General features: G+C 46.8%; 1 protein-coding gene across 2 annotated transcripts in view; it reads left to right on the top strand.

The window, feature by feature from the left end:
* Positions 1–17526: 17526 nt before the first annotated feature.
* DISP2 (dispatched RND transporter family member 2) overlaps positions 17527–22081 on the top strand; it is a 38114-nt gene continuing 33559 nt past the window's right edge. For both annotated transcript variants that reach the window (XM_073348782.1, XM_073348781.1), the window contains exon 1: positions 17527–17728. In XM_073348782.1, coding sequence (XP_073204883.1) covers positions 17631–17728 — 98 coding nt within the window. In that variant the 5' untranslated portion in view covers positions 17527–17630. The remainder of the gene's footprint in view (positions 17729–22081) is intronic.

The following is a 22081-nucleotide window of genomic DNA, read 5'->3' as shown; positions in this document are numbered from 1 at the left end:
AAGGGTGCTGTTTGAGATCTCTACGAAGAACCTTACAGCTTACTGGTTATTATAATCACTGTGAAGCATAAGCACAGATGATATTTAAGAAATTATGCCTCTGTACTTAAAATTATGTTCTTAAGGTATGTGAGTTAAGGTAGGTCACCAGAAGGTGATAAATATGCTCCTATCAGATAGGAGGAAGAGACGCTTATTTCTCTCTGGCTGGTCATTTGTGCATTGTCTGCTTCAAGACAGAGGCCTATCTGCAAACTGCGAAATCCACAAGAAAGAGGCACGTAGGAAAAAAATAACCAGCCAGGGGCCATTCTGTTTCTGAGTAAATACAATGGTTTTGGGGGAGTATAACTGGGGGCATAAGGAGATACCATGGATCTTTTCCATTGAGGGAGCAAGCTAAAGTGGCTTGTCTCGTGAACGGAAGGTCACAGCCAAGCCTGGCTGTAATACGTTGGAAGGATTTTGAGTGAGCTTTACCCTATGAGACTTGGCAGTAACTAGTAACTTGGCAAATTCACATGCAACCAAGAAAAAATATTTCTTACCCAGTTCTAGATAATACTAATATTTAGCTCTTTTCCTCTTCAACATGCTTTACAAAATGAAAGAATAAATCTCACAACACCCCCATAAAGCAAGCAAGGCCATTTGTCCTAATGTGCTGCATTGAAAACAAGTATGTGGCACTGACCCTGGAATTATGCAGCATTGGTCCTACAAACTCTCTCCCCCTCATTGCCCCCATTCCAATCAGTATGGCATCCCTTGTGTTACTTATTTTTATAATAAATTCCTATTATTTTACTCCTCCCCATTTTCAGCTTTCAGGATGCTGCAGAGACTTCTGTTGAAACCTCAGATACAACCACAGGAGGTGGAATACCCTTGTCCACGGAGACTGACATAGAAGAGCTTATGCAACCAATAACTGAGGTGAGTGAGGAGGAGGGGGTTGTGGATAGGACTGGACAGCCAACTGCATCCAACCTTCAACCAGCCAGAGACAGGCAGCTAGACAATCCTTTGGGAGGTGAGTTGTGAGTGAGAAGTGAGTAATGGACAATAGACATACAGACACTAGGGATCAAGTGAGCAATGTGACATTTATTAGATTATGGGGCCTTTGCATCAATCAGTGTTAGCAGACTAGAGAGTGACATCACCATGTGCTTAGTAGGACATGGGGGCGGCGAGGAGTGGCTGCTTTTTTGGATAGTTGCCACCGTGTTAAGACATATTGACAGTGGCAGATGCAGAACAGTCAGGCTGTTCCTCCTCTTTACAGAAGGCAGGACATCTTGCTAGCCTATGGGTAACAGTAGAAAATTATTTAGATTTAGGGGAGTGAGTTTTCTGAGCAGACTTAAGAGGAGCAGGGGCAGGCAGGCGGGTGTTGATAGAAAGGCATCTCCTGTTTGCTTTTGTGGGAGTATCATGACTGAGTTTGGTTTAGGTTTTGCCCACCAACTACATAGCCACACGTCTCCCGGCCGTTGCATGCTATCCCCAGCCTCTGTGGTTACTCCCTGTTCATGACACTGACTGCGGAACAGATGAGGTGGGTGAAGTAATATATATTATTGGGCTAACTTCTACTCGTGAAAGAGACAAGCTTTTGAGCTTACTCAGAGCTCTTCTTCACAGAAATGGGCCCCACAAAGTTACCTCACACACCTTGTCTCTCTAATATCCTGGGACCACCGCGACTACACCACCACTGCAGATAACCTCAGAACTGACAGCTGTTTAGACACAAAAAAACTTATGCTCTAATAAAATGGTTATGGACTGTTTCTTTAGCTGCCTTTTTCAAAGAAAGCCATTTTGAATACAGGTTTCAGAGTAACAGCCGTGTTAGTCTGTATTCGCGAAAAGAAAAGGAGTACTTGTGGCACCTTAGAGACTAACCAATTTATTTGAGCATGAGCTTTCGTGAGCTACAGCTCACTTCATCGGATGCATCCGATGAAGTGAGCTGTAGCTCACGAAAGCTCATGCTCAAATAAATTGGTTAGTCTCTAAGGTGCCACAAGTACTCCTTTTCTTTATTTTGAATACATTATCCCCATAGTACCCATAATGGGGGTGTACTGGCCCTTTAAGATTAAAGAGAGCCGGAAGACCCCATTCCAGGTGTTGGAATAAACAAAGTCCCAGAAAATGGCCTGGTAACTGAAGAGAGGACACAGTCCTAGGGAATCAGGAATTGGTTTGGGGATGGGGGGAGGGGGCGGTGGCAAGACACTATTCCTTTAAGGATCTGGGATCAGGAGCCCCATAGTGCAAGGTAAGGCAGGGCTCCCCTCTCTTCCAGGCAGTTGGGAGGAGCTCTCTGGAGGAGGGCAATATATAGAATGCCTTCTGTCTCAGAAGAAGGGAAGGATATCAATTCTTCTGGGTTAAGCCATATATCCCAGCCTCTGAGAGATACTATAAACGTCAAAGGTTTGGACATTTGGTGGCTGTCTGTAAGGGGAAAATAAGGTGAGGTAAACATAGAGGAGAACTCTCCTATGGAAAGAATGGAACTAAAATGCAGCAATTGTGGGGAAAAACAAGTGTGGCATACAAAGGCTGTGTGGCACTAGAATGAGCTAGAGAGATACAGAAAATTAAAACTATCCCTCAAATATCCTATGCAGAAGATACCAAAAGACATTCACAGTAGAAAGTGGAGAAGGAGGAAAACACCAGTAAGGAAAAATAGCTACTGGTACAACAAAACACAGTTCAAGGCAGGGAAGATAATATAAGGGGAATAGAAGACAATGTACTGCTTATAGGCAAAGAAATTTATAGCATTTATGATAGAAGTGATTAATTGCATTTTATAGACACAGAAGAAGGCTGAAAGGATCAAAATTACAACGTGGCAGAAAAGTATTTACATATAGACAATCTCTTGCTAGACCACATTCATTCAATTTTAAATGAAGGTACTATGTAGTTTAAACAACGTAGTTCTAACAATTTTTTGCTGGAATACACATAGTTTAATAACACATGGCCAGAAATTAAAGAAAACTGTTTTTGAAATGGAAAACAAACCTGATGCGATATGTGCTTAAGACACATGGTTAGTGAGAAGACTTATTTCCGGAACACGATGTAATCAGATGTGACAGAGACATAATATGAGGAGGAGGTGTCTGTATATTTATAAAGAAAGGTCTTCGTTACATTGAAATAGTCGTACAGAACTTACATTTTGAGTACAACTGTTGAGATTCCTTTGCAGAATAATAATACCTTGAAATGAATCTATAATATTTACAACCCATGTAAAAAAAAACTAGACAATCTACAACTGGAAGTGTTAGTTAAGGGTTTCAAAAACCCATGTAGTATTTGTTGAGACCTTAATAGCTATAATTGTAACCCTTCTGCCAGGTGGAGCGAGCAGCAGCCAGGGCCGAGTTCAATATCTAGGGCTTCCTTTTCAACAATATAACACAAAACCAGCCTAAGCCCCCACCCCGTAACCTGGGAAAATGACACACCACCCCTGGGCGCCTCTGAGAGGCAATACTTCCCCTCTCACAAGCACAGAGTCTGAGTGTAGAAAATAAACTTTAATGAAAGGAGAGAAGCCACCCGACATTAATTAGGGAAAATGCTGCAAGCAGGATTCATAAACATAAAACTGTGAGCAGGATGTCCACCCCAGAGCGCATGGGGCAGAGTCTTCTACCTCATGATCCTGAGTTCTACAACCAAAAGTTCCTGTACAGTGCCCCCCCTCTGCTCCCTCACCGTACCCCACTCACGGTGGTTGTCCTTGGTCAGTGAGGATCCAGGATTCAGAGGTGCATCTGTGTGAGTTCACCTCCCACCCAACGAAGGGGGCTCCTGGCTTGCTCCACCATCTGAGCACTTGCTCTCGCTGGCCACCCCGCCAGGCACTGTTCCTCACTGCCCCGCCAGCTCACCGCCTCCCGCGGGCCGACTGCTCGCCACTTTCACCAGCTGCTTCCGCCAGTCACCTTCTGGAAAGTAATGGAGAATTATCCAGTTTTCCTGGCAGTGTGTTCTAATTGTGTGTTCCTTCTGTTCTACAGCACCCCTTTGGTTCTAGAAATCTGCTTTCTCTCTCCTAAATCATAGTAATGCACCTGTGTGTCTTTCCACCTTTCATCAATATCTTATTCTGGTAAGCTCACCTTTTGCAGAAACACCTTTAATGGGTGTGGTGGGCTGTGCAGAACTGTGCATGTATATAAATGTATGTAAATACATACATAAATACATCTTGCCCTCTTCTTGTTCAGGTAAGTAATCATCTTTAAGTAATCATCTGTGTGTAAATCACTGCGTATATGCATGTGTGTATATTTATAACATAGAAATCTAAGAGAAAATACCAAGAAATCTGAGTCTTTCTATGTTTATATGACTGAGTGTGAATTATCAATAGAGCACATGCTCCTACAAACCAGAAAAACAAATCTGAAAAACAGCAATATTGCTTTAAACCATGCTATAAGTAGACAGCGTGAGCCTCTGATAAGAATGTGCATCTGTGCATATCCAAGCAATTGAATATGCTGTGCACCCATCAATGAGAGCTGAAGATACTCAGCAACTTGAAAAACAGAACACTATTTAGGAGATTAAACGATAAGATCTAGGCTCTTCAGACACCCAGCTCTGAAATGTTTGGCATGTGTTCACCTTTATGAAGGTGGCTCTTCGTATGAATGAGTCTGATTCAGCTCCTGGTGTTCAAGCTATATCTGCAATGCATTACCATGTGTATATTCAACACCTCTGAAGTTGCAAAGGGTGAATGGTACTGCAGTAAAATGAGCCTCGTGCAGAGGAGGTGAAGCGTAGATTATGTAATGAGCTCACACATCTGCAGCCATGCAGGGACTGTTCCTCAGGGTCAGGTAGCCAAATATGAATAGTGTCACTTCAGATCTACATTGGGAAAGGTTGCCAGTTTAGTTATGCTGGTAGAGCTGTACCATCAAACCCTCCAAGTGTAGATGCAGCTTATACCAACAAAGAAGTGCTTTTATGAGTGTAGCTTATACCAGCCCCTTAAGCAAAAATAAGCTATGCCAGTATAACTGCAAAGAAGTGCTTTTATGAGTGTAGCTTATACCAGCCCCTTAAGCAAAAATAAGCTATGCCAGTATAACTGCATCTACACTAGGGCTTTTGCTGGTATAGATATGTCATTTAAAAAAATCACACCCCTAACCAACATTACTGTATCAGCAATATTTTCTAGTACAGACCTGAACTGAGTGGGCTGGGACAAGAAAGAGTTTATTAAGGCAAAGGATACATGATTGTAACACTGGTAGAACTTGGCAAATAATGGATTTTTTTTTGGTTGTCTGGCAATTCTGAAAAATCCAAAAATAAATTCATTTAGCATGAACCCCTCAACAATTTTTTACAAAGTCCTTGGCATATCGAAAAGTTAAAACCAAAATGATTTGTTCAGCCTGAAGCAAAATATTTTTTATTTCAAGCATTTTTAAAATGTTTTGATTGCTTTTTATTAAAGGAAATCTTTCAATAAAAGTTGTTTGGAACAAAAAAATTTCAACATTTCATTTTGAAAATGTCAAAATGAAACTGACTTTTTTTCAGAATCTTTTTGTCTGAAACAATTTGGCAAAACTGACATGAATTTGTGAAACATTTCACTGATGCCAAAAAAAAGTTTGGCACTAAAGACTTTTGCCCACCTCTAGTCACTGGCTCCATCCTGGAGCTGGCATTGAGCTTTTTGTGTCTGCATATATAGCTCTGTTTGATTTTGTGTGTCAGCATGGCTTTGTCTGTCTTTGCATGTCATGCATGCCTGTGCGTGGGGATTTGTACTCCAGTTTGCCTCCGTATTAGGATAGGCACTTCTCTGTGTACATTTGTCTATCAGTGCCAGTTACTGGACTTGATGAAATTACTGGGTGAAATACAATGCTCAGGGTTATACAGAGGGTCAGATGAGATTATCATAATGGTTCCTTCGGACTTTAAAATATGTGAATCTATATTCATATACAGCTTTGTGGGTATTTATCCAAATTGGTGTGTCTCTGTGTGTATGTGCCTGTCTGGTCATATATCATTTAGAGGGGAGGGGTGCACGTGCCCGGGGTAGGGGTGTTGTTTTTGTTTTTTTAATGTTTTTTTTTAATTGAATTTTTATTTATTAGGCAGACAGTACAAAGAGATTCACTTAGATTTCTGACTCTGTGCCTGTGCCTTCAACACTTTCACAACAATCTTCTGCTCCTCAATAAGGAAAGTTCGTTTGATTCTGTCACGGACACATTTAGCACACATGGAACCGCCATAAGCTCTGCTAACATGCTTCTTTGTTTTTGACAACCTCATAAGGACCTTGGGGCACACAGCACAAACACTGCGAGGTCTTCCTGGACATACACCACATGCAGACTTTGGTGCCTTGCCAACTTTCTTCAACAATCCTGTTACCTGGTGTCCGGGACAGCCTGGTCTTGTTAGAGGCTGTTGCTAGGTTTTGTCCAAGGCCTGGATTTCTTTTCTGTCTCTGTTCAGATTTTCTTCTCAACTGCCTGACACTTAATGTAAGGGGACTGTTGCCCCGTTACTAGCATTCAGTGGGGGTGTTTTAGTTGCTAGCTCCCCATACTAAAAGGAGGAAGGGTTGATGGGGAATCAGGACCCTGAGACTGCCAGTCCCAAGAAGCAATGGGGAGAGGCCAATACTCCATGTCAGCCTGAATGACAGGGTGGACAGGCTAATCGGGGGGTCAGGAGGTCAGGGAGGTCCCATCCTCTGTGTGAGCTGGAATTGCCTGGGTCAGACAGAGTGGGGCTGAGCTAAGGAGAAAGCAGGGGCCCAAGCTGAGCTGGGGAGCAGAGCTGGGCCAGATCCAGAGGAACCAGAAAAGCAGCCCAGAGAGAGCAGACCCTGTCCTGGGAGCAGAGCTGCATCCCCAAAGCCAGAGGCACAGCCCAGAGAGAGCAGACTTGCCCTGGGAGCAGAGCTGCAGCAACCAGAGCCAGAGGGGCCAGAAGAGCAGCCCACGAAGCAGGTCAGTGCTGGGAGCAGAATCACAGAAGCAGCCTGCAGAGCAGACCTGTCCTGGGAGGAGAGCTGTAGCAACCAGAGCCAGAGGGGCCAAAGAAGGAGCCCAGGAAGCTGGAGGCAGAGCAGCAGTCGTGCTGAGGCAGAGTGGAGCTGGAGCTAAGACAAAGTGGAGCTGGAGCTGGGGCTGGAGCAGTCCAGAGCTGGGTGTCGTGAGCAGCTGGGGAGAGCGAGGAGGGACCCTGGGCAGTGGGCCCAGCACAGGGAGACGCCTCAGCCAGGAGGCTCTGCAGGCCAGATTCGGAGGGGGATTGGTAATCCTGACAGGGCGGGGGCAACGCTGGGAAGAAGGGCCCTGCCACCTACAGCCTGAGAGCGTGTGGCCACCACCAGAGCGAGTGTCCAACCCACAGCATCTCTGCAGCACAGCCAGGGCCTGAGAAGGAGATCTGGGACTTACAAGGAACAGACTGTGAACTGCCCTGACGTTCCAGAGACATTGTTTGTGATCTTCCCTGCCACAGAGTGGGGTGATGTGTTTCCTTTAACCTTTCCCATTTTCCCTTATTCTTTTAAAAATTAATTGTTGATTAAATAACTTGTATTCTTCAAATTGTATGTAATGATCAGTGGGTCAGAAAAGTGCCCAGTGCAGAGAGAGTACCGTGGAGTGGGGACACCCTAGCCCCTGTCCTAGGTGACCACAGCAGGGTTGGGTGTCGAACCCCCCAGGAATCCTGGGCCCAGCCTTGTTGGGGTTACGAGGACTCTGCCAGACAGGAGAGTGGAAGGGGGGTCCTCAAGGGCAGGGAGGACACTGGGTAAAGGAAGTGGGAGCGAGGACTCAGATCATTTTGCTAGCCCACTTCACCGGGGTAGTGCAGAAGCCAGGAAAGTTCCCCACAATAGCGGGACTATTCCCCCGCTTACATTAAGGATAAATTTTCAGTGCAAAGTGCAGCAATTTAATTAGGTGACTCCCAGGAGTCACCCAGCCAAATCCCCACACACCAAGCAGAAAATGTGTCTTTCTTTTCTTACTCTCCAAACCAGGCAAGGAAGAATTGAGCTGAGAAATCATGAGCCAGATTAAATATATATTATAGAAGAACGGAAAATATATGATCCAAAATGGTATGTGCAGAGCTACAGAGATGAATTAGGAAAGTGCTAAACTGAACCAGTCTGAGCTTTGATGAGCCAGGCTGGAGTATGTATCCTGCTCTCATGTTGAATGTGTTTTGCTGAGCCAATTTTAACTGGAATATACTTTGCTGAGTTGTGCTAATCTGAGCCAGGACATTATGAAATGAGCTATCCTGGGTTGGGCAGAAGATCAGTGGATTTGAAGTGAACTAAAATAAACTGTGCTGAATGTAGACACAAACTAAGATGGGATGTTCTGAGATGATTCATACTGAAAAGTGCAGAGCTGCATTGAAGTGAACTAGATATGTTAAGAAAACATGAGAAGAGATTTCCTTCAGTAGACCTGATCCACCATACAGATGCCAAGGAAAACACTAGAGAGGCAAGGTGGATTTTATTGGACCAACTTCTGTTGGTGAAAGAGACAACCTTTCAAGCTACATAGAGCTCTTCTTCAGGCCACCAACAGAAGTTGGTCCAATAAAAGATATTACCTCATCTACCTTGTCTCCCTAAAATCCTAGGACCAACACAGCTACAACACTGCAAACAAAAAAGGAAAACAGTGTTCCTTACACCTCCCTAAAGAATCAGCAAACATTCGGAGCTTGATCCTGTACCATTGAGGACAATGGAAACTTTGAAACTCACTTCAGTAGGAGCAGAATGGAGCCCTTGATACTTCAGGACTTTCTAACCAGGAATCTTAGAGATTCTTTTCATGAAGAGAAATGAGCATGGAATGTAGTGTTTACTTCTCTCACAGTAAACTCTAGCTCTTGAGGTAGGAAAAGGAAACCTGCCAGGTTGCTTATTTGTAAAAGGCACCTGCATGTGGTGATGGTGGTAGTGGAGGCGAGAGAGGAGGTAGGAAAATATGGAAAGACTTGGAAAGAATATTATATGTCCACATCAAATACTGTTTCAAAGCTCAAATGCAAAGTTATTTTTCTTTTCTTTTTCACAGCCAAAATGCCACAAGTAAGAAAACTCATTATTTGGCAGTAAATAAGTACATTCCTAATGACTGGGCTTTGTAATGCAATTCACTCAGCATTCCCTAGGTCCTGCCCCTGCCAGCCAGGCCATGTGGATCCAAAGGAGAAGGGGGAAGTATTGTGCAATCGGACTCCTCCTGGAGGATAAAAAGCCTTTTTTCCAGATACAGGATATTCAAGGACAACGGGTATAACAGGCCAGGAGCGGCGCTGCCACGGCCGCCAGACCCCCAGTTGCGGCGGCAAAGTTTTTGCTTTTATTATGCGCCATGCAGGTTCCGGGGCGGCTAACGCAGCACATACGGCCCTCCTCAGCCACCCCGGAACCTGCATGGGGCATATCAAAAGCCTCTTCTACAGACGCTTTTCCCCTGGGCTGTGGGCAGGTTGGGTCCGGGGAGAGGAGGCACGGTGCGGCTTTGGCCAACCTGTCCAGGGCTCCTCCAGGCGGGAGGAGGCTCGGCTCGGCTCATGGCTTCGGCCAGCCCAGGCGGGGCTCCTCCGGGCCGGGGGTGGAGAGGCTTGAGGCTTCGAGCGGCCCGGCTGGAGCTCCTCCAGGTGTGGGGAGGACGTTCCGGGCTGCGGCGGGCCCGGGATTCCTCCAGGCAGGCGGAGGAGGGGCCTCAGGGCTTCGGCCAGCCCGGGGCTCTTCTGGGAGGGCGGCTTTTGGCTCTGGCCGGGGAGGGGGAAGGCGCAAGGAGTCTCAGGGCTCCAGCCATGGGGAGGGTGTGGACAGAAGGGGCAGAGCTGGGGGCTAGCCTCCCCAGAGGGGGCTCCACCCACCACCCATGAGTGTATTTAAATCACTCCCTTACATCTCAGCCTCTTTCATCTCCCTTATCCGCTCTTCATCCCATACACCCCTCTTATTTCTCTTCTCTCCTTTCTCATCTGTATTTTTCCCTTACTGTTCCTTACTCTCTCTTGCCCTTTCCACTTCTCCATGTGTCTCTCTTCTCTTTCCTTGCCTTACCTTGTATCTCTATTTTAGCTATCTTTCCTTTCACTTTTATTCTTTTTCTTCCTTTCTCTTTCCACCCTCAGTGCTTAACACCTTCCTTCAGGTGAGAAGGACAACAGAGAACAGCTGGACCTGTCTAATTTACTGATAAACCTTGGATGTGTGGTTTGGCTGTGATCCCGTGGCACACAGCCAACTACCTCAAAGGCAAAGAGCAAAGGAAGGACAATGTGTAACTTCACACAGAACTGTTCCAGCATTGGGTGTGTCATAACGGCTTTAAAAGGGACTTTGATATACATATGAAATAGGTAGTAGTAGTAGTAATATGGTAATGTCTATATGCCCCAACTGAGATCAGGGCCCCATTGTGCTAGGTAGTGTACAAACAAACACCCCTGGTCAAAGAGCTTACAGTCTAAGGGCACATCTACATTGGCATAGTTACAGTGCCGGCAGTTACAGCACTGCTCAGAGGGCGCAGAAGGAAAACCGCTGTTGTGTGTTTACACTGCCTGCGGAATAGCGTGTTCACACTTCCAGCGCTATTTGGAGCAGTGCACTCTGGGCAGCTATCCCACAGAGCAGCTCTTTCTCTTTTGCCACTAAGACTTGTGGGAATGCAGAGGGGTCACGGGGTATCCTGCATCCAGTCCCCATGTATTGCTTCGCATCCCAGCAAACCCTGTGCTTCCATCTGCATATGGTGCCATCTTTCAATGGCTTGTGGGTTTGTGTACTGTGCACCCTGCCCTGCCTCTTTCTGGCTACAGGAATGGATCCCGAACTGCTGACCAGTATGCTGCTCGTTCTGACCAACATGTGGAGTTATTCCTTAAACTACAAAGTCAAGAGGAGTGCAACGTTAATCTCGCCATGCGTGGTAGATAACGACACGAGATTGCTTGTGGCTTTCACGGAGGTGCTGACTACAGTGCAACGCCACTTTTGGGCTTGGCAAACAAGCACTGAGTGGTGGCATCACATCATGATACACGTCTGGGATGATGAGCAGTGGCTGCAGAACTTTTGCATGAGGAAAGCCACATTCATGGGACTGTGTGATGAGCTTGCCGCAGCCCTGCGGTGCAAGGACACAAGAATGAGAGCTGCCCTGTCATTGTGGAAGCTGGCTACTCCAGACTGCTACCAATCAGTCGCTAACCAGTTCGGAGTGGGAAAGTTGACCGTTGGACTCGTGTTGATGGAAGTGTGCAGGGCCATTAATCTTATCCTGCTCCGAAAGACCGTGACTCTGGGCAACGTGCATGACACTGGGGATGGCTTTGCACAAATGGGCTTCCCCATCTGCGGAGGGGCAAGAGATTGATGTACTCACATTTCAATTCTGGCACCAGACCACCTAACCACCAAGTGCATTAATCACAAGGAGTATTTCTCAATGGTTCTCCAGGCACTTGTGGATCACCGTGGATGTTTCACGGACGTTAAAGCAGGCTGGTCCGGAAAGGTGCATGACGCACGCATCTTTCGGAACACTGGCCTGTTCAAGAAGCTGCAAGCAGGGACTTTCTGCCCAGACCAGAAGATGACTGTAGGGGAAGTTGAAATGCTCATTGTGATCCTGAAAGACCCCGCCTATGCCTTAATGCAGTGGCTTATGAAGCCATACATGGGGCAACTTGACAGCAGGAAGGAGTGGTTCAACAACAGGCTGAGCAAGTGCAGAATGACTGTTGAGTGTGCATTTGGCCATTTAAAAGCCCGCTGGCGATTGTCTGGATGGGAAGCTGGACTTTGCCGACGACAATATTCCTGTGCTTATAGCTGCGTGCTGTACACTCCATAATATTTGTGAAGTGAAGGGTGAAAGCTTCACTCAGGGCTGGATGGCAGAGGCTCAGTGCCTGGATGCTGAGTTTGAACAGCCAGATACCAGGGCTACTAAAGGGGCACAGTGTGGGAACATAAGGATCAGGGATGCCTTAAGGCAGCAATTTGAGGCTGAAAGTCACTAATATTTGTTGCTATGCTCGGGATTGCAGTGCTTGTAACGCTAGGAGGTGATTGGTGCACATGATGTAAGAAGGGGCCTTAACATAATTGTATGTTGCTTTGTAGTGCTCTTTTTGCTTTCATTTAATAGAATAAAGATTGCTTTCAAACCAACACAATTCTTTTATTAAAAGACAACAACCGGAGGAGAGAGTCAAATGAAAAAAATCATCAGCAGGAAGGGGGAAGGGAACGTCTCAAGAGGAGGAGGGGTCCCAGGATAGCTACAGATTTGTGTAGGTCCAGGGATCATACCCAACCTTCCCTTTAGAGTACAATGCAATGGGTGCTGTACTTCAGCAGGGCCAAACTGCAGAGGGATGGGTGTTGAGTGCAGTGGCTAGTGGGAGTCCACAGTGCTGGACTATGAAGAGAGAGGAGTGGAATGCTGCGGGTAGAGAGTGGAGCCAGGAGGTTGATAAGAGTGTGTTGGTGTGTGTGGAGCGCATGGGAAAGAGTTCTGTGACAGCGGCTGCAGGGGAGGGCGGGCATGGAGCTGCTCGGTTTGAAGAGCTAATATTGCCTGGAGCATGCCCACTTGGCACTCCATAACGTTTAAGAGCCACTCCATGGCTTCTTTCTGGTGTGCCACATTCTCCTTTCGGTCCCTCTTCTCGCTATCCCATCACTCCTTCAGTTCCTGCTTCTCAGCAGCAGAATGCATCATAACCTCACGGAGAAAGTCCTCCTTAGTTCTTTGTGGCCGCTTTCTAATTCTGTGCAGCCGTTCTGCCGCCAATAAGGGAGGCTGGCCTCCCAGTGTCATCTCTGAAGTTTAAATGCAACATTATACAGAAGCAGTATTCTTTGCAACACAGACAACACTCATTCAGTGCAACACAGCCAGTACTCTCACACCTGTCACTGACTGGCTGACCCCAGGCAAGCACACAAGACCCCCAAAATGGTGAATAGCCACAGGAGCAGGGTGAATCACTCTTCCCGGACCCTGCTGTACACTGGGCACATGGCTCAGCTCGCACTGTATGGGGGGCTTGATAATCATTCCTGTCCCCACACTTTCCACAGGATGTGATCATTATGGAAGATATCTCGCTGCTGAGGGTGAGCAGGGAATCAAGGGAGGGTCTTCTCCAAGCCTGCAGCTTCCGCCCTTGCCCCTACGCGGCTTGCCTGTGTGATGGCACAGTCACGCAGGAAAGTTACCGTTAATGGGGCAAGAAACAAAGCAGCTCTACCAAGGAACCTGTGGCAGTGAATTGCCCAGTATCTCCATGAGAGTTTCCTGTGAAGTGAGGGAGTCTATCAACAGTCTGTTTTGCCGCTCAGAATAGGGCATGCGGTGGGAGACAAGCCTGATTTCTGCACCCTCCTGCCCCCAACAAATCGCTTCAGCAATTTCCAAAATCAGATTCACTTACCAGGAGCCTCCTCTCCTGTTTGCACTTCGCCAAGATCTGACTGCTGTGACTGGCTAGGCTCCTCCGGGGTAGAAAAGAGCTCCTGACTGCATGCATCTCCAGCCTCTGACTCATCCTCTGCCTCTGGTTCCCCCTCCCCCTCTTCATCCAATATTGCCTCCTCCTGGTTCGATCCACTCTCAACTGGCACGTGAGCCAATGAAGTATCCACAGGGGACTTCGCAGTGGAGGTGGGGTCGCCACCGAGTATCGCGTCCAGCTCTTTGTAGAACCGGCAGCTCGTGGGCGCAGCACCGGAGCGGCGGTTTATCTCCCATGCCTTGGGGCAGGCATTCCGCAGCTCCTTCACTTTGACCCTGCACTGCAGTCTTGGCCCCTTTCTGTCATGCCTTGTGAAATCTGTCCGTAGGTATCATAATTCCGATGGCCGGAGTTCAGCTGTGACTGCACAGCTTCCTCTCCCCAAATACCGATGAGGTCCAGCAGGGATCGCCTGGTGCATGGAGCAGGCGTGGCCACCTGGAAAGATGCACTGAGACCACTGCACACATCACCAAGCAAACAGGAAGGGGACTTTCAAATTTGCAAAGGAATGTATGGGGTGGGGATGACGGTTGGTCACCTGAGGGCAGGGAAGTAGTGTTCAAACTGATGACCAGAGAGGCGAGAACAGGCATTGTGGGACATGTCCCGGAGGCCAGTCGCAGCGCTGTAACCGCGATGTTGTCTACACTGACACCACAGCGCTGTAGCCCTGGCGCAGAAAGCTGTACGCCTCTCGTCAAGGTGGGTTTTTTTAGAGCACTACAACTGCGCAGTGTCTACACAAAGTGGCTTGGCAGTGTGCACACCGCGGGAGTTACAGCGCAGAAAGCTGCTTCACTGCACAGAAACTTGCCAGTGTAGATAGGGCCTAAATAGACAAGACTGCCAAAGGATGGGAAGAAGGGGGAGACGCGCAGGGGGAGGGGAGGCAAGGGCCGCATGCCCCTCCCCAATTGCCTACATGGGGGCAAGGGCCCAGCTGCTGCTAGCAACTTCTGCCTTTGGGGCAGGGAGTTTGTTTATAAACAAAAAGAAAAGGAGTACTTGTGGCACCTTAGAGACTAACCAATTTATTAGAGCATAAGCTTTCGTGAGCTACAGCTCACTTCCTCAGATGCATATCGTGGAAACTGCAGCAGGCTTTATATATACACAGAGAATATGAAACAATACCTATTCCCACCCCACTGTCCTGCTGGTAATAGCTTATCTAAAGTGATCATCAGGTGGGCCATTTCCAGCACAAATCCAGGTTTCCTCACCCTCCACCCCCCTACACAAATTCACTCTCCTGCTGGTGATAGCCCATCTTTTTGCAAATACAGACTAACACGGCTGTTACTCTGAAACCTGTTTATAAACAGAGGCAGGGTGATTAAGATAACAAAAGGTTTGTCATTAAATTAAGGATCATTAGATGATCCTGAAAGCATTCCCAGGTACTCCAGTTAAGACAGGAAACAAAGAATAGGAATTCAATAAATGGTCCAGGAGAGAAGTAAGTAGAGGTGTCCCCAGGGGTCTGTACTGGTCTGGGATCAGTGCTGTTCAACATGTTCATAAATGATCTGCAAAAAGGGGTAAACAGTGAGGTGGCAAAGTTTGCAGATGATACAAAATTACTCAAGATAGTTAAGTCCAAAACAGACTGCAAAATATAATCCCAACAATACATACAAAATGATGGTGCTGTTACCCATCAAGAAAGAGATCTTGGAGTCATTTGCAGTACTCTGGAAGCATTATGTTTCCAGAGTACTGTAAATGTATAAGAATCCTTCTCACTGTACCTATATCATCCTGAACTCATTCTCCACCTTCAGAAGACTTAAAAATGATCTCCAGTCATGAATGGAACAGATGTAACTAAATAATGTAGCTGTCCTTAATGTGCAGGTCACGTGGAGGGTCACTTTTTAACTTTTAAACACCTTCAGCTGGTGCCCCTCTTTGTGTCCCTCCAACATGTCACCTAATACAGATTGTGCCTCAGTTCCCCGAGAGACTAAGGGCTAGTCTACACTGGGTGTAGTCGCGGCAGAGCTCTGGGAGAGAGCTCTCCCAAGCACTCTTAAAAAACCCATCTCTACGAGGGGTGCAGCTACCAACCCTGGTAGCTGTGCCCCTCGTGGAGGGTTTTTTCATACCCCTGAGCGAGAAAATTGCAGCACTGTAAAGTGCCAGTATAGACAAGCCCTCAGTGACTAAGTGACAGGCGGTCTGTGGCATAGCTGGGAATTGAGCCTAGATCTTCTGAATCCCAACCTACTGCTTAACCACAAGACCTTACTTCTTCTCAAATAGGTACTACATCTGAGATTGTATTGCCCAAGCTACATTGCACAAATCAAGAGCAAAGAATAAGGAGTAGATGAAACTCTTCTAGTTACAATGTCACTAACCTGACCGATAAAAGTAAAGCCACGGTAACAGATTATATCCTATATGAAATTGCTAGCTATAAAAGTAGCAGCATATTTATAATAGGGTCTGAGGATTCCATCAAGTACCAAGAGGCAGGGAAAAGGAAAGGAAACAATAAGCAGAGACTTTACCATCAAATAAATCCTGTCCAATCTATTCAGTAGACATTAAGTTTTATTTTTTTCTAGGTAGGCCACATAAGCTATTCTAGAGCTAATAATTGCAATTTATTCAATCCTAATGAGCAAGCCCCTTGCTTAACTGTAGCAGAGAAACATTTTCATAGCTGATACTCAGTAAAGGGGACTCCTTCCCCACTGTGCAGCCAGTACATCTCAACCTGGTCAGGGAATATTAGAGACATTGGTAGTCTCCATATCCTATCCTTGGGACTCCACTACCACTGGATTATAAAAGCACTTCATCTCCCATCAAGGAAAGATGTATGCTTTTTACACCTTCTAAAAAATCTAGAGCATTAAAGCAGGAAGGGCTTACTCTAAGCAGCTTGAGGATTAGTGGGAGTTGCCAGGATACTTAGCACAGTAATACTCATCCTTTTTGCTTTGGCTTTTTCATAGAAAGTAAAGCCAGGAGGATGCTGTAATCATGGCTGTGCTCACTGTCACAAAAAAGGTCAAGGTCACTGCCATGGTGAAAATCACAAGCAAGGCCATGGCCATTATCAAGAAAAAAGTTCTGGAGTGAGCTGCTGCAAATTAGTCTTCCATTGTTACCCAGTGAAGTTTTCCTGTTCTCTGCCCAAACTGTAGTCAGTGGCACCCATCTGACACCATGCAATACAATGTAATTAAGTCTTTTCTACCCATAACTAGGCATACCTAGCGATGCACTTTTGGAAAAGAAAAACAGTCCGGGTGTTCATATTCTTTGTAATACAAGTTATTCTTATGAATCCAGTTCAGTAATTGTTTAAAAAGTAGAGTCACACTGGTCCCAGGTGACCTCTCCCTGAAGTGCCCTGGCCATCTATCTCCCAGAGCCGGGCAGTTATGCACACCCCCTTGCTAAAATCCCTGTAAAACACAGGCCCGCTGTCTTTAGGAACCGGGTAGCGCTCATACCAGCGTGGCAGCAGCAGGCCGTGTCCGAGGGCCGGGGCCAGCTGCACTCAGACGGGAGGAAGCAGCGTTGCTCCACTGGGGCTAACGTGTGTGCGCGGGGGAGCAGCGCGGCTCCGGGGAAGGTCAGGCTCTCCTCGAGGGGGGTGCTGCCCGCCCCTGGAGCAGGCCACTTACCAGCTGGGGCAAGGGAAGGTCTCCACGCCAGGGCTCGCTCCCCCGCTCCTGTGCTGCCAGGACACCTGGTACCAGCCGCTGGTGCTTCCCAGGGCTCCCTCCCCCGCCTCTCGGGGCCAGCCTCGAGACTGGTCGTGGCCCCGCCCCGCTCTCAGCCCGGCGCCGCTATTGGGCTACGCACGCGGCTCGGGCCCCTCCCCCGCCCCGCCCCGCCCCGCGCCCTCTGCGCTTGCGCAGGCGCCCCGCCCGCGGGGGGCGGGCGTTCAGCACCGCCGAGCGCCGGACAGCTCCTTTCCCTCGGCGGCCGGAGCCTGCAGCGAGCCCGGGCGAGCCGCCGCCGCGGGGCGCGGAGGCGAGGCCATGGAGGGAGCGCCGGCCCCGCAGGCGCAGGAGGAGCCGGCGGCCGCCGAGGAGCGGGCGGAGGGGAGGCGCCGGGAGCAGGGGACCTGCTCGCCCAGGTATGACCCGCAGCGCGTCCCTGCACAGCCACCCGGCCCCGCTCGCCTGGGCCTCCCCGCACCGCCGCGGGTCCCCTCCCTCGGCCCGGCGCCAGCCCCTGCCCCGCGCCGCTGCCTCCAGAGGCTCCTTTCCCCGCCTGTCCGCGGCGCCCGGGGACCCGCTGCCTCCCGCCCCCTGCGCCGGCCCCGCCTGGCCCCCGCGGCTGGGATGGCCCTGCCATGCCCCCAGCGCGGGGCCGGGCGGCGGGGACTGCTGCCGGCCCTTCTGAGCCCAGGCAGTCGGGGGTGGGTGAGGGAGCTCCCCACGGGGGCTGCCAGCCTTCACGCCCCCAGCTCGCCTCCTCCTGCCCCCTCCAGGCCTCGCTAAGGTGCAGCACGGTGCGAGTCGCCAAAAGGGTGCGCAGCAGCTGGTGGCGAGAGTACCCGCCAGCCTCCAGCTGCGATTGGCTTTGATCATCCAGTATCACCTGAAGACGAGACTCGCTGCTAAACACAGGGCTTTCCAGTTCAGTGGGGATGGGACTAACGCCTGAGCATGTTTCACTGATGTTATCAGACAAGCCCCTCTGCACATCTGTCTCCAGATTGGTTTGGCGTTTATCCTCGAATTAAAACGACACACGCTGCCCTAGATCGCCGAAGGGAACTGCCTGTCGCGTCAGCCAGGATTTTCTCAAACAGGGGAGAATACCTAATTCACTTGCCTCATGATTGCACAAACAAGGGAAATATATGCAGATTTTGCACCTATTTCCAGTTCCAGTGTAACATTGAAGGGCAATTAACGTGGGCTGTGGATGGTGTCCTACAGAATAGGAGCCGCACTCCGCATGATTCTGGGGATGACCTATGCCTCAGTAACCGCCACATTTATGACAAGGAAGAGGGAAGCCATTCATGACAGCTACAGATCTGTGAATGGCATTTTTCCCTGCAGGGCACAACAGAATAAAATTCTAACCAGATAATAGCAAAGTAAGGAGGCTGAAAGATAGTCATAAGGGAAGACAATGATGTGGCATTAGGATGTAAGACCTGAAAGCATTGGGAATACCTACCTGTTTTATTAGACTGCTTCTGCCTTTAAATAAGGAGACATACACACACTACAAACCTCTGTGGGTGTGGATATGGAGATAATTCTATACCAGAGTGACAGAGAGCTAATCAGATAGTTAGCTGTCAAGTGCTGTTTGCACACACACATTCTGATTTCTCTGTTTCCAAATGATTTGGCATGCAAAACTGTGAGCACCATATATCATTATGATCTGCATTTGCCTGGGCATGTGATTTAGCCTTATGAATTATAATTTCTGTAACAAAATATGATATATTGTTAAAGAAGTTATTCTTAGTATTTATTATGTGCTTCTCTTAGCATCCATAATGTGCTAGTTGCTGTACAAACACAAAAGAGGGCACATTCCTTGCCCCCAAAAACTTTAATCACAGTCTAAACAAAACTCTGCAGGCTTGGTCATGTCCTTTATGCTATATGTCCCAATGCATAGCGTACAAAATCAGTTACTATGCATATATGCACCGTTACAGTAATTTTCCTATGGAGCCCAATAGTCATGTTGTTATAGGGTAAAGGCAGCCCTAAATATTTAAACAGATTTTCATTTGTTATTCAGGAGGCATAGGTCTTCCAAATTATCTAGATTTTCTAGTTGATCAGTGCATAGCAGAAGATCAGACTAAACTAAATATATTCATAAAGGCAAAGAGTTTCACTTTTGCCTAGTACAAATAATAAACTTTACATTAGTGCTGAGATTATTCCAACCTGTCCAAGGAAAGTGGGCAGTCACATCTCCTTAGATAGCTTTGAAAATCTCAGGCAAGAAGTCTGTGTGTTTTGGTTAATAAAATACTCATGTACTATTCTAAAAATAAACCCTTCCTGTAACCATTTCACAACAATTTTTTGGGAATCTGGTGACATAGAAATGACCAGTCAAATCCTGCAACATTTGCTTACTTGAATAATCCTTGCTCAGGTGAGCAGCTCCACTGAAATCAATAGGACTGTATGCATGAGTTACAATTACATGTGTGAGTAAAGATGGCTGGCAGAATCAGACTCCACTTTGACCTTTATCTTGTGGTTTATAGTCTCATGCTCAGTTACAATATAATTTATTGTAATAATGTATAATTAGGCAGTGCCTCCTCCCACACATTATATATATATATATATATATATATACACACATAGACATTTGTATGTGGCTTTCTATACAGATCTTGTGTATGTGTGTTTGTAAACTAAACATTTAACTTCACATTTCCTGTCTATTGTGAACATTCTACTGAATTTACCATCAGATAGCTATTGATGCCTCAAAAGAATAAGTTTCCTTGGACCTTTTCTAGACTAGGATATAAAGGTGTTGTTTTGGGTGTTTGTTTGTTTAAATGTATTAGTTGACATTTTAACTAACCCATTGTGTACACAGGGCAAATTGTACTTCGAAATTGTAGAATCATAGGGTTAAAAAGGACCACAGGGGTCATCTAGTCTAACCCCGTGCCAAGATGTGGATTTGTTGTGTTGTGTCTAAACCATAGAAGACAGATCACTATCCAGTCTCCTTTTGAAAACCTCTAGTGAAGGAGCTTCCACAACCTGCCTAGGCAGTCTGTTCCATTGTCCTACTGTTCTTATAGTTAGGAAGTTTTTCCTGAGATTTAATTGAAATCCACTATGCTGCAGTTTGAACCCATTGCCTCTTGTCCTGCCCTCTGTGGCAAGAGAGAACATCTTTTTATGGCAGCCTTTCAAGTATTTGAAGATTGCTATCATGTCCCCCCTTAACCTCCTTTTTTCCAAACTAAACATACCCAGTTCCTGCAGCCTTTGCTCATATGGCTTGCATTCCATCCCTTTGATCATATTTGTCACTTGCTTCTGGATCCTTTTCAGTTTCTCTACATCCTTTCCATACACTGGTGACCAAAATTGGACACAGTACTCCACTTGAGGCCTTACCAGCACCGAGTAGAGAGGTACTATCACCTCCCATGACTTGCATGCTTTGCCTCTGTTAATGCAACCTAAAATTGCATTTGCCTTTTTTGCAACAGCATTGCATTGCTGACTCATGTTGACATTGTGATCCACCACAACTCTCAGATCCTTTTCTACAGTGCTGCTGCCAAGCCAGTTATCCCTTATTTTGTAGTTATGCATTTGGTTTTTCTTCTCTAAGCATAGTATTTTACATTTGTCTTTGTTGAATTTCATTTTGTTTTCTATAGCCCAGTTCTCCAATTTATCAAGATCCCTCTGAATTTTAGCTCCATCTTCCAAAGTGTTGGCAACCCTCCCTTGCTTTGTGTCATCTGCAAATTTGATCCGTGTGCTCTGTATTCCTACATCCAGGTCATTAATTATATTAAACAACACCAGACCCAGAACAGACCCCTGTGGAACCCCACTTGAGACTTCCCTCCAATCTGACATCATTCCATTAATAGGTTTCAGAGTAGCAGCCGTGTTAGTCTGTATTCACAAAAAGAAAAGGAGTACTTGTGGCACATTAGAGACTCTCAAGGTTCCTTCCCCACTCTGAACGCTAGGGTATAGATGTGGGGACCTGCATGAAAACCTTCTAAGTTTACTTTTACCAGCTTAGGTTAAAACTTCGCCAACGTACAAACTATTTTACCCTTTGCCCTTGGACTTTTGCTGCCATCACCAAAGATCTAACACCGGTATTATTATTATTAGGAAAGAGTTTGTTTGGAAACGTCTTTCCCCCCAAAATCCTCCCAAATCTTACCCCCTTTTTTCTGGGGAAGGTTTGATAAAAATCCTCACCAATTTGCATAAGTGACCACAGACCCAAACCCTTGGATCTTAAGAACAATGAAAAAAGCATTCAGTTTCTTAAAAGAAGAATTTTAATAGAAGAAAAAGTAAAAAAGAATCACCTCTGTAAAATCAGGATGGTAAATACCTTACAGGATAATTAGATTCAAAACATAGAGAATCCCTCTAGGCAAAACCTTAAGTTACAAAAAGACACAAAAACAGGAATATCCATTCCATTCAGCACAGCTTATTTTCTCAGCCATTTAAACAAACAGAATCTAACACATATCTAGCTAGATTACTTACTAAGTTCTAAGACTCCATTCCTGTTCTGTCCCTGGCAAAAGCATCACACAGACAGACCCAGACCCTTTGTTTCTGCCCCCCTCCAGCTTTGAAAGTATCTTGTCTCCTCATTGGTCATTGTGGTCAGGTGCCAGCGAGGTTATCCTAGCTTCTTAACCCTTTACAAGTGAAAGGGTTTTTCCTCTGGCCAGGAGGGATTTTAAAGGTGTTTACCCTTCCCTTTA

The sequence above is a fragment of the Lepidochelys kempii genome, chromosome 6, assembly GCF_965140265.1.
Source record: "Lepidochelys kempii isolate rLepKem1 chromosome 6, rLepKem1.hap2, whole genome shotgun sequence".
Classification (NCBI taxonomy): Eukaryota; Metazoa; Chordata; order Testudines; family Cheloniidae; genus Lepidochelys; species Lepidochelys kempii.
The sequence above is the reverse complement of the archived record's forward strand: the minus strand, read 5'-3'. Positions and strand labels throughout refer to the sequence as shown.